Source organism: Bufo bufo, chromosome 2 (genome assembly GCF_905171765.1).
Source record: "Bufo bufo chromosome 2, aBufBuf1.1, whole genome shotgun sequence".
In the NCBI taxonomy this organism is placed as follows: domain Eukaryota; kingdom Metazoa; phylum Chordata; class Amphibia; order Anura; family Bufonidae; genus Bufo; species Bufo bufo.
This window is the reverse complement of record NC_053390.1, coordinates 607,923,013-607,935,957: the sequence shown is the minus strand read 5'-3', so window position 1 is coordinate 607,935,957 and position 12,945 is coordinate 607,923,013. Positions and strand designations below refer to the sequence as shown.

Here is a 12,945-nt window from a genome sequence, read left to right as displayed (position 1 = left end):
TTAGAAAATAAAGATTCAAATCAAAAATCATCCATAGGGTTAAAAAAAAAGAGAGATATATTTTTAATATTTTTTTGCAAAATCACCCAGCCCTAGTTCCAGGCAGTCCATGCGCTATACTTCAGAATCTATGCCAGCTATGAGCTGGCGCTGGGCTGAACTATTATTTACTCTGGTTCCTGGCATACATGATCGTAAATCCGGTGGGCCTCGGGAGGTCCCATTCGCTCCCACTAAGCCCCACCCACTTTTCTCTGCACTTTTAAAAGCTGACGACACAATTGAAAAGTCATACATTAATAGCATACGTCATAATTTGCAACTTCTTTTTGTGGCGTAAACACTTTAGTTCCACTCCCTCGCGGTGCTGGTCACATGACACAGCTGAAGCCCAAAAGGGAGTGGGTAACTCCCTAATACAGTGACCAGTGAGAACAGTACCTTTACTGTTTACATCATGTACAACAACAAAAAATCTCCTTTTTGGGGAGCTCTTTAATGTTCTGATTCAGATTTACTTTACTAAAAGGCTGCTTTTCACACAACTCGTTAACTCATGAGTAAAGAAGCTTTAGGGCTTTATTCATATACATATGGTTACAGATGACATGAAACAGGATGGTCTGGGGTATACATTTATTTAACAGTTTTTTGTTTTTGTAGGTATGATAACAGACCTCTTCATTGACAAGTTCAAATTTAAAGGCACGAATGTCAAATCCAAAGTGCCTCTCTTGCTGGAGATATTGGACAATTATGACCAGAGCACCCTGATGACATTTTTTGATACTCAGTGAATAGTTTGTGTATATATATATATATATTGATTATGTACAGTATTTATTGTAGAGACACCTTGTGATGTCATTGTTCTGTTAGTTTTACACCTGGAAGTGACTGCAGTTACAAGCTATTTTGTTAGGACCTTTCTGTATGTGCTGTTGACTTGCGCCTAATTAACACTACAAAGGTTTAGAGTCCCAAGTGGACCAATGTGTTAGAGATGATGAGAAGAACGGTTGTCGGGGACTTTCAGTAACAAGTCGGGCTCTTCTTAGTACCCCATTCATGGGACAATTTAGAGGTGATTTATGAAATTGTCTTTGTTGCCCATAGCGACCAATCGCAGCACAGCTTTTATTTTTCATAGTGCTTTTGAAAAATGTAAGCTGTGTTATGATTGGTTGCTCCGAACAGCAAAGACAGATTTCATAATTATGACCCTTTAAGGAGTTATTCCAAGTTTGAAAGTTATTAGTAACTCAATTCTGGGGGTCAATCTGCTGTGATACCCATCAATTCCAGGGGGGGGGGGGGGGGGGTCAGTTTTCCCTCCTGATAGAGTGGCAGGTCGAGCTTGTTCCCTGCTGTTCCATTCATTTTCTTTGGGACTGGTGGAGATAGCCAAGTACAATCCTAAACTATCTCCGGCAGTCCCAATGGAACAGCAAGGCACATGCTTGACCTGCCTTTGTACAAGGAGAAGGGAACTTGTTCTGGAAGTGAAGGTCCCAGCCGTCGGGCCCCACCAATCAGTCTGGTATACCCTAACCAGTGGATAGGTGATAACATTAAAACTTGCCACAACCCCTCTAAGTTTACAGCCTTCACATGGCAGAAGCAGAGTTCTTGTCATACAGTACAATGTTCTATGGACCCACAGCGGATGCAATGAAATAAAGCTGGAGTCTGTTTAGAATTGCTGTATTACAGAGCAGGATACTTTTATTTTCACAGTTATTTGTAAGCACCATGTTACATTAGTCCTACATCAGTAGTTATTCAGAGCACTATCTTAAATGCTGTTTTTGTGTTTCACCGCTTTATTTATTGCGCTTAATTAAAAAAAAATATATCTTTTATCTAGCTCCTAAACTTCTTTGGATGTTGTCTAATTTATTTGTGAAATGTCATTTCATTTGAAGTAGACAAAGGCTTCATTAAAAGGGTTGGCCCATCTGGGACATTTATGGCATATCGCTTCTATCTCCAGAACGGGACCCCCAAAGTGAACAGAAAGCAGCCACAATGATGCCTGTGGGATTATATTGTACTGGCTAAAGCTGGCCATATACACTAGATAAATGCTGGCCTCACAGCCATTTTTAGAACCGATCAAGGTCTATAGGGCTATTCACGTGGACGTTTTTTTAACAGACATACTCCATTGAAATCAATAGGGACCATTTTTAACGGCCGTATAGACAGGAGTGCACCTAACAGGTGCACAGGTTAAAGTGCCTTTCAGGGGTTAAAAAAAAAAAAACTCATTAACTTGGACCTGACGCCCCCAGCATCATGATGTCAATGTCTGGGGGGAAGTAGATTCGTTTTTTTTGCAGGGACACTATTGGGGGGGATATTTATATACAGGGGCACTAATAGGGGGGTATTTTATATACATTGAGGCGCTGTGGGGGGCATTATAGACACTGAGGGCACTACAGGGAGTCCATTATAGATACTGGGGCATTGTGGGGGTGTACAGGAGACACTGCAGGGGTTGGGACGCAAAAAAAATAAAAAATAATCATCCGTTTTTCATGGCTGTTTTTAATGCCCATGAAAAACAGATGCAAAACGGCCATTAATGACCTGCGCTAAGCGTGATGATGTCGCCGTGCGCTCCTAGCATGATTGCTTGGTGATGTCATCACACTGAGGGCAGGTCCTTCAGAATCAAGAGAGGAGCGACTGCCTCTGTGCGTGCAAGTGGATAAGGTGAGTGATTTATATATTTTTTTTAAATCCTAAAAGTCCATATTGCACTAGTGTAGCGGTTTTTAACGGTTGTTAAGACTGGTGCACATCCAATTTTGACGGCCGCTATTCACTGGCCGTTAATTAAAAAAAAAAAAAAAAAACAGCCATGTGAATAGCCCCATAGACTGCAAATGGTTCTGAAAATGCCATGTGTCACACAGCCGTTTTTCACATATGCATAAAAAACTGAGTACTCTGTGACGACAGAGGAACGGAAGTCCAGATTTTAGCCTGACATGGCTGTGCACTGCAGGATCCTCATTGAATATTATGGGATTCGATGTTGATCCTTCTGCTTTCTGGAATAATTGCCGGCTTTCTACATGCAGGATAGATTACCGTCCGATCACATTATAGTCCATAGGGCTCTTGCAGTGTGCGGCTATGCCAGATACGGTAAACTCTGGTACTCTTTCTCTGCTGGAACAGAGTACCAGAGTTTATGCCACATATGTGAACGTAGCCTTAGGCTGAGTTCACATCACGGTTTATTTTTCCGTTCTGTCAGAAGAGCAGAAAAATAAATAAAAAATGCATGCTGTATTTTAAGCATCCGTTTTAGCCATTTCTGTCTGAGATCCGTTATGCACATTATACTGCATGCAGAATTTTTTTTCCTCTAAAAAAACGGATCTCAGATGGAAATAGCTAAAAAAAAATGCCAAATGTGCCTAACTGCTGCTCAGGATCACTTTAATTTTTTTTTCTGTTTTTCTGACAGATGATGTGATATAAATTCAGATGGTTGGCATTTATCTGTATGTGGCCAGCTTTATCATAGACATTCCGCTATTTATGGCAGCAATGGGTTGACTACTTACAAGACAGGGCTGAGTTGGTGTTTTCAGTGTTTATTTACAGACCTCAGGAAGGGGAGTGATTGCAGATTTGCATGGGAACCAATGTAAATGCTAAAAGATTAGTTAACAACTCAGTTGCATCAATGGACAAACACCATGTATTTGCACTAACAAATCGGGGGTAGTGTACATTCTTTTATTTGGCTTTTAGTATTTTAATCAGATGGGAGCTATCATGTACATTGTCTGGAACAAAGTATTACCCGTATTTAAGTCTGACAACTGGCCGTGCCATGAGCAATTAAGGCCTCATGCACACGAACGTATTTTCTTTCCAAGTCCATTCCGGTTTTTTTTGCGGACCGTATACGGAACCATTGATTTCAATGGGCCTGCAAAAAAAACGGAAGTTGCTCCGCGTGCAGTCTGTTTCCATTCCGCAAAAAAATAGAACATGTCCTATTATTGTCCGCATTACGGACAAATATAGTACTGTTCTATTAGGGGCCAGCTGTTCCGTTCCGCAAAATACGGAATGCACACAGACTTCATCCGTATTTTTTGCAGATCTGTTTTTTGCGGACCGCAAAACATATATGGTCGTGTGCATGAGGCCTAACCCTTAGTTGACATGTCAGGGTTTTATGGTACAAGTGCCCAGTTTGCTCAACTTCTCACATTTTAAGTACATTCTGTCGGGATTCCCTGCAATTTTTTGTAGTGCAAGTCTTCAATGTTTGTGTGACCACAAGTTGTGCGTTTATGACCCTTCAAAAAGGAACAGAGGAGATAGTTTAAACGGGTTTTCCAACATTTTTATACTGATGACCTATCCTCGGGATAGGTCATTAATATCTGATCAGTGGGAGTCCCACACACACATTCCAGACATTCACTTCTATGGGGCTGAGCACGATAAAAAGCACATCCGCTACACAAGGTATGGCGCTGTACTTGGTAAGGAGCCCCAATGCCTTCTCGAACAGCTGATCATGGGGGTCTCGGGTGTTGGACCCCCATCGATCAGATACTGATGACCTATCCTGAGGATAGGTCATCAGTATCAAAATCTTGGAAAACCCCTTTAATCTGTACCAACAATTTGACCTGACCGCTTTTCTCTGATATACTAATCCCTTATTTATCTGTAATTGTATTATTTTATTATGGTCTGGGAATGGTGGTGTACTCGAAAGGTCCCTGTACACAGCCAATGATTGGGGCACTTATGAAGATACTTCCTAAGAATGCTTGTTTAACTGTAATTGCCCTATGTAAAGGTGCCGCCAATCACCCCATGAACAAGCAAGCACAGGTTCGGTCATCTAAATAAGGCTAGAGCTACACAGCGAAAAGTGTCGCGCGACAGTAAGGGTACAACTACGTTGCGACACGTGTCGCGTGACATTTTTTGTAATGATAGATAAAGGTGTCGCACTGCGACATGCTGCAACTGCAGTGTGACAGTCACACAAAAATCCAACTTGGACTGTTTGCGACTGTCACATTGCAGTCGCAGTGCGACAACATTGACTAGCATTATAAAAAATGGACTTTTGCACGATATTCAAATTTTTCGAGTTTCACCTGTAAATGAAGCTCTCGCCTCCTCTGACGAGCAAGCAGGTGGCTCTTTTCCAATAATTGCCTCATGTGTAAAGGGGCCTTAGGCCCCTTTCACACGGGCGAGTATTCCGCGCGGATGCGATGCGTGAGTTGAACGCATTGCACCTGCACTGAATACCGACCTATTCATTTCTATGGGGCTGTTCACATGAGCGGTGATTTTCACGCATCACTTGTGCGTTGCGTGAAAATCGCAGCATGCTCTATATCTGCGTTTTTCACGCAACGCAGAGGCCCCATAGAAGTGAATGGGGTTGCGTGAAAATCGCAAGCAAGTGCGGATGCGGTGCGATTTTCATGCATGGTTGCTAGGTGACAGTCTATTCACTGTATTATTTTCCCTTATAACATGGTTATAAGGGAAAATAATAGCATTCTGAATACAGAATGCTTAGTAGGTGATCAATTGAGGGTTAAAAAAAAATAAAAAAATTAACTCGCCTTCTCCTCTTGTTCGCGTAGTTCCCGGTCTCTTCTTTACTTTTTAAAAGATTAACTACCCGGCTAGGACCTGTGGTGACGTCAGATCACATGCTCCATCACCACGGTGATGTACCATGTGATTGGAGCTTGTGATCTGACGTCACCAAAGGTCCTTTAGCCACAGCTCATCATTAAAGAAGTAAAGAAGAGACCGGGAACTACGTGAACAAGAGGAGAAGGTGAGTTATTTTTTATTTTTTTTAAACCCTCAATTGATCACCTACTAAGCATTCTGATTTCAGAATGCTATTATTTTCCCTTATAACCATGTTATAAGGGAAAATAATAACATCTACACAACACCTAACCCAAACCCGAACTTCTGTGAAGAAGTTCAGGTTTGGGTACCAAACATGTGCGATATGCAAAACGCATTACAATGTTTTGCACTCGCGTGGAAAAATCGCGGGTGTTCCCGGAATGCACCCGCACATTTTTCCGCAACGCTCGTGTGAAAGAGGCCCTAAAGATGCACTTCTTTGTCTATATATAGTGCAGAGTATCCCATTAATAAATAATAAGATAGAGGCTCTTGTGTATACCTTTTTATGTGTAATTTGGCAGCTATCTTGATTCTTTCTCCACTCAGATATGGTTTTCTTAATGAATCCTACATTTCCCATTATTCCTTAAAGAGACAGAGGGGGTGGAGTCTCACCACACTGCACTGCTCTGTGTAATGGCAGCCATGACAGATCAGTGACACAGCTGCTATTCCCTCACACTGCAGAGTCTCCATGTTTTCCTATGTGAAGCATCTTGTCTGCCCTCTGTTCTGTCCTCTCTCTCTCTCCCCTGGTCAGCTCTTACATGAGGAGGCAGGATACAAGTATGAAGCTACATCCTATAGAACTACACTGGAGCGTCAGGACACACAGATAGTACAGGTAAGGTTGCCACTTTTCTTAGGCCCCTTTCACACGAGCGAGTTCTCCGTGCGGGTGCAATGCGTGACATGAACGCATAGCACCCTCACTGAATCCTGACCCATTCATTTCAATGGGTTTGTTTACATGAGCGTTGTTTTTCACGCATCAGTTCTGCGTTGCGTGAAAATCGCAGCATGTTCTATATTCTGCGTTTTTTCACGCAGCCCTGGCCCCATAGAAGTGAATGGGGCTGCGTGAAAAACGCATTGCATCCGCAAGCAGGTGCAGATGCAATGCGTTTTTCACTGATGGTTGCTAGGAGATGTTGTTTGTAAACCTTCAGTTTTTTTATCACGCGCGTGAAAAACGCATTGCACCCGCACGAAAAAACTGAATGCAATCGCAGACAAAACTGACTGAACTTGCTTGCAAAATAGTGCGAGTTTCACTGAACGCACCCTGAAACGCATCCAGACCTAATCAGTCACGCTCGTGTGAAAGGGGCCTTAAAGCCAAACCTGAACAGAAGGGAGGGAGGGTGGGCGTGTCTGAAGTCAGCGCCGCCCTGGGCTAATATTGCATCACTCCCAGCTGATCGCTGTGCCCGAGTCTGAGAAAGGATTGTACCCGGGCACAGGATTACAAACACGGACTGTCCGGGTCATTCCCGTACAGGTGGCAACCCTAAGTACAGGCAGTGTAGTCAGGAGGTTTATATAACTGCAGCTAATCACTGTATACACTCACCTGCTGTGTATCTGCACTACTGGTGCTTTGGATAGGGGATACATTACATCTACAACAGAATAAAAGGGTGTGCAGAGGAAACTTGGAGGGGCCTGAGAGTTACGAGGAAGGACCTGATTGCTGATGATATCATCCTATAGTTCACAGGAAGTCAGTCACATGGGAGAGACCAAGTTCCTGTTTACACATTAGAGCAAGGTGTCAGACTTGACAGCACATGGCCAGGCTCCCATAATGAAAAGGTTCAAAATGTATGGATGCAACTGAGTTAAGCGTCATTCACATGTCTGTGCTCAAATATGTGAAAAGGTGGTCAGTGATGCCTCCGCGAAGATGTCATGAAGGCTCTGTGTGTCTGTTTTTTGCTGTCTGTATTTCACGGACACTGTGCATAAGGTGAATGGGGACATGTGAATAAGGTTTTAGGGTGTAACAAATGACACTACTAGAATACTGGTGGTGAGATAGTAATATATGTAAAATAAAAACTGGAGTGTATTGGTCTATCCACTACTTAGTGTATAATATATCTATAGTTTAGTTGTCTGCTATATATTCAGGCCTAGTTATGTTTTTAGCTACTGAAAACTCTTTACATCTATTCTTACTGTGTTCCTTTCCTCATTGTTATATTATCTGTATGAAACTTTTTACTGTGCCTGAAAATAAATGCTCCTTTACTGTATAAGTTAACAGCCTGTTGGCGTTGAACAGGCCGACGGTTAAATTAATGAGAGCTTGGTATGCTAAGTATCGTGAAGGATTATAAACCAGACCCTGTAATGAAGCGAAATAATGGAACAAAAACATTGGGCTGCCCTCCCCTCCCCCGTCTATTATTCTTGTTCTGAAGAGAAGCTTCTTCTAGTTGCTACAGTGAGGGATGCAGGGCTCCTTAGCTGGTGTGTGACGAGCTTTTCGTTGCTACAACAAACTCCAAATTGTCTCTGCGTTATAATGATTATCAATCTACAGTGTTAGAACACCTGCACACGACCGTATCTGTTTGTGGTCCACAAATCATAGATCCTCAAAATACGGATAAGGTCCTTATGCTGAAATATGTTAGAGATTTTCAAAAATAAATCGCAGATTTTGTCAAACTTTCTATAATGGAAATATTTTACCCTCCTCTCAAAGCCATATTAAAATAATGAATTGTCTGAAGGATCTGTTGAGTGCACTAAACATTATTATGTGCTGTCAGCAGAATCTCTTAGGCCCCTTGCAAACGAGCGTGTCCGGATTAGGTCCGGATGCGTTGCGTCTGCGATCAGGTAAATTGTGCGAGTAGGTACGCAATTGCAGTCAGTTTCGATGTTCAGTTTTTATCGCGCGGGGTGCAATGCGTTTTGCACGTGCGTGAGAAAAAACTGACTCTGGTACCCAGACCCCAACCCGGACTTCTTCACTGAAGTTTGGGGTTTGGGATCAGTGTTCTGTATGTTTTATTATTTTCCATTTTAACCTGGTTATAATGGAAAATAATAGCATTATTTAATTCAGAATGCTAAGTAAAAGGTCCATTGTGGGGGTTAAAAAAATTAATAAAAAATTTAACTCCTCCTCATCCACTTGATCGCGCAGCCGGGCTCGTCGTCTTCTTCTTGCAGGACCTGGCTGGAAAAGGACCTTCTATCTTCATTCAGCAGGAGGCTGACGTCACCGAAGGTCCTTTTCAAGCCAGGTCCTGCAAGAAGAAGAAGAAAGAAGACGAGCCCGGCTGCGCGATCAAGTGGATGAGGTGAGTTGAAAAAATGTTTTTATTTTTAACCCCACAATGGACCTTTACTTAGCATTCTGAATTGAAGAATGCTATATTTTCCATTATAAAGTAAATGGGGTCCCGGGTAACTCATCCCTCGTCTCCTTAGCAACCATGCGTGAAAATCACATTGCATCCGCACTTGCTTGCGATTTTCACGCATCCCCATTCATTTCTATTAGGCCTGCATTACGTGAAAAGTATAGAACATGCTGCGATTTTCACGCAACGCACAAGTGATGCGTGAAAATCACCACTCATCTCAACAGCCCCATTGAAGGGAATGGGTCCAGATTCAGTACGGGTGTTAAAGGTATTGAGTTCCGTCATAGGGGCTCAATACCGGGAAAAAAAGCTTCAGTTTTGTCCCCATTCATTGTCAATGGGGACAAAACTGAACTGAACGGAATGCTTCAAAATGCATTCAGTTTAGTTTAGTTGCGTTCCCAGACCGGAGAGCAAACTGCAACATGTTGTATTTTGCTTTCCGTTCTGGGATGCGGATGCAAAACGGATCCAGCATTACCCCAATACAAGTCAATGGGGACTGATCTGTTTTCTCTGCCACAATAGAAAACTGATCCATCCCCCATTGACTTTCAATGAAGTTAATGACGGATCCGTCTTGGCAATGTTAAAGATATGTTAAAGATAATACAACTGGATCTGTTCATAGCAGATGCAGTAACGGAAGCGGTTTTTGCTGGACCCTGCCGGATCCAGCAAAAACACTAGTGTGAAAGTAGCCTTCCTGATTAGAGAGACTTTTAGAAGTTACAAGAAGTTCTTTTGTGACAGTGCCGCATGACTCTAACCAGCCCAGTATACTGTACTTCTTCATATAAGGCTCGGCATTAAAAGTGTAAAATATTTCAGCTGCTATGTCAGAATCTGAAGCCACTCGTCCCCCCTGTGTAGGTTATGCTAAATACAGTACTGTAATGTAAATGTTAGATTCATTAAGTCATTTGCACAACTTGTTTTTTTCCTCTTAGGCCACTTTCACACAGCCAGTATTTGATCAGTGATTTTCATTGGTCATTGTGAGCCAAAACCAGGAGTGGAGCCTACACAGAAAAAAGGCATAATTGAAAGATTTGCACCTATTCTTTGTTTTTGACCTGTACCTGGTTTTGGCTCACAATCATTGATGAAAATCACTGACCAAACACTGACTGTGTGAAAGCAGCCTTAAGAGGTGAGTAAAGATGCCTGTATGCTTTTGGCTTGCTTGTTTGGCCAGCACTATTTCTTCTCACTCTTGGATCGGCAGTGCTGGTAAGTGTCTTCAATGGGAAAAAAGAGAAAGATGACTATAGCGCAGCTTATTTTCCAGGTGAAGGATCTGGAGTTAAAATTTTAACAAACTTTCTCTCCCCAGACATCATCTATCAGGGCGGATTTGGGGAACTCTCCATACACATTAGATTGTTGACCGATCATGGGGTTTGGGTTGACAATAGTTTAATGTCCATGTGGGCCTTAATGGGGTTCCCATGGCAAGATAGGACCAAGTGCCAGCCTGATCTCCTGAGCTGCCTGGCCTGACCTCTGCTAGTTTATTGATTGCAATAAACTCTACCTGTCCTGACCTCAGCCTGTCTCTGACTACAGTTTTGCCTGGTGCCACGGTGCTTCACATCAGTGTCCTCTTAACCCCAGGTGCTCAGCAATAACTTAAACAAAGACTACTCCAAGAGATGGCGGCCCTGGTGGTTCCCCTGCACCAAAGTCCAGATTTTCTGTATGGAGGAGAAGACCAGGAGGGGGGACACTTAAAGAACACCCTTAGGAGTAGCCCAAACCTGTTCAAGTGACACTGCAGATTCACATCCGCTTTGTAAACAGTTCACGTTATTGTGTTCAAAGAGGCCACTGCCATTACAGAATACCCGTATCCTAAGGAGTGTACTTGGTCTGCACAATGTTTAGTGTTAGGTGTTAACATCTATATGAATGCAGATTCCAAGGTTTCCTAGCAGAACGTTGCCTGGAGCATCACACTGTCTCTATTGCTTTCTTCACATAGTGCATCCTTGTGGCATCTCTCCATCCGCACCCAAAACACAGAGCACCTTTCTATCAAAGGCAGCAGTGACATTTTGAGCACTTTGTACTAGAGCAGCTCATTTGGCGGGACTAGAACAGACTGAATAGCCTTTGCTCCCCACACACTTTAATGAGTCTCGGGTGCCCAAGACCCCATCACTGGTCCTATCCTTCCTTGAACAACTGTTGGTAGTCCATACTGGGAACATTACAAATACCTGCTGTTTTGGTGTGTGCTGGCAGCATTCTAGCCTCACAATTTGGGCACAAAATAAAGTACCTCAGATCCTTACAATTGACCACTTTCCTTTAGGTGCACCTACCTTTCTGCTGCCTGAGTTGAAAACGAAACAGCGCCCCCCTCCCCAATGCCAATTTCTTAACCTAACCCCTTCCTTTCAGCCCATGGCCCTACCTGGTGCTGCCTGAGGCGATCGCCTCAACCTGGCCTTATTGGTGGTGCACCCCTGCCTGCATCCAATACTTTAACTTCAATTTGCAGACTTTTCACTTGCTGTCTTATATATCTCACCTCTTGATAGGCCCTACTGTCACAATATAATGTTATTTGACTTCACCTGTCACATTTAATGTTTATGGCTGATTTGTCAGGTGTGAACTGCCCATAGACCCTAATGGGACCAATCCCAGTGGGCTGCCTGAGCACCCCTCACAGGTACATAAGATTCTGAAGCTGACAGCGTTAACTACAAGGGAGTGCTAGGTACTTCTCTACAACGCCGGCGGCCACAGGGTGCCCATCTGGATTAAGTGGTATCGCTGTCCTCATTGCTACCTTCTGCGCTGGAATGCAGGCATCTCAGACCGCAGGAGCCGGCTCCCTGCTCCACAGATAGCGTTGGATAATTGCACCCAGTATTAGATTTTTTTTTTACCTGCCCACTAGGGGACCATAGAGGGGAATTAGTGGGGGCACTATAGGCAGGGGCGGACTGGTCATAAACCCTACAGGTAATTTCCTGGTGGGACCAAAGCCCCATAAAAACAACAAAGCCCTCTTCACTGCTGATGGCATGGCTGGGTACATACTACTGGGGGAACAATAGTTCAGGCAGCATGCTAAAGGGTACAGTAGGGCTGGTTTGGAGTTGTGACCCACATCTCCGCTCCTAGGCCCCCATGCTCCATATCTTAATCATAAACAATTGGATGAGGAGGACAGATACATGCACTATTGATTGCCACCACAAAAGGGCAGCATCTGGGGGGGGGGGGGGGGGGGGGGTACTTGTGCTGCATTGTGGTTTTGGCTCTGTGGCAATGGTATTATGTGCTGCACTATGGTATTACTGACCCGCAACTTATATTGGCCCCATGTTCTTGTGTTGTCCCACCTTCTTTCAGGTTTAGACCTCGACCAACAACATGGGGCCACTTTAAGTTCCAGCTGCTGGCCTCTGACTATAGGGTATATCTACTACTGGAGGCATTACTGCTGGCAATATAGGACATTATTGAGGGCACTATAGGGGCATTATTATTACTGGGGGACTGGGGGGCACGATTGGGTGCATATTGTGGCATACCTACTTGATTTAGCCCGCATTCTGTCAGTTTGGTCTCTCCCTACAAAATTGGGCCACTTTTAGTTTTTTCCAGGCCTACTTTGGGTTATCAGTCCACCCCTGCTGATTGCTGTATATATAATTATCCTATCCTTCAGCTGTCATTCGTACATAGATATCCTTAATACATCTGCACTGATGCAGAAATCAAAGTTAGTCCTTCATGAATGTCTAGGTCACCCCATTAGGGTGGGTTCACACTAGCGTTAGGGATTCTGTTATGGCTTTCTGTTATAACATGGGTATAACGGAAAATA

The 12,945-nt window shown here is 43.4% G+C and overlaps 1 protein-coding gene across 1 annotated transcript in view; it reads left to right on the top strand.

Moving 5' to 3' along the window:
• The window catches only part of BBS7 (Bardet-Biedl syndrome 7), a 51,378-nt gene extending 49,517 nt beyond the window's left edge, over positions 1 to 1,861 (top strand). The window contains exon 20 of the mRNA XM_040418403.1: positions 664 to 1,861. Within this exon, the coding sequence (XP_040274337.1) occupies positions 664 to 797 (134 nt within the window). The 3' untranslated portion in view covers positions 798 to 1,861. The remainder of the gene's footprint in view (positions 1 to 663) is intronic.
• The last annotated feature ends 11,084 nt before the right edge of the window (positions 1,862 to 12,945 follow it).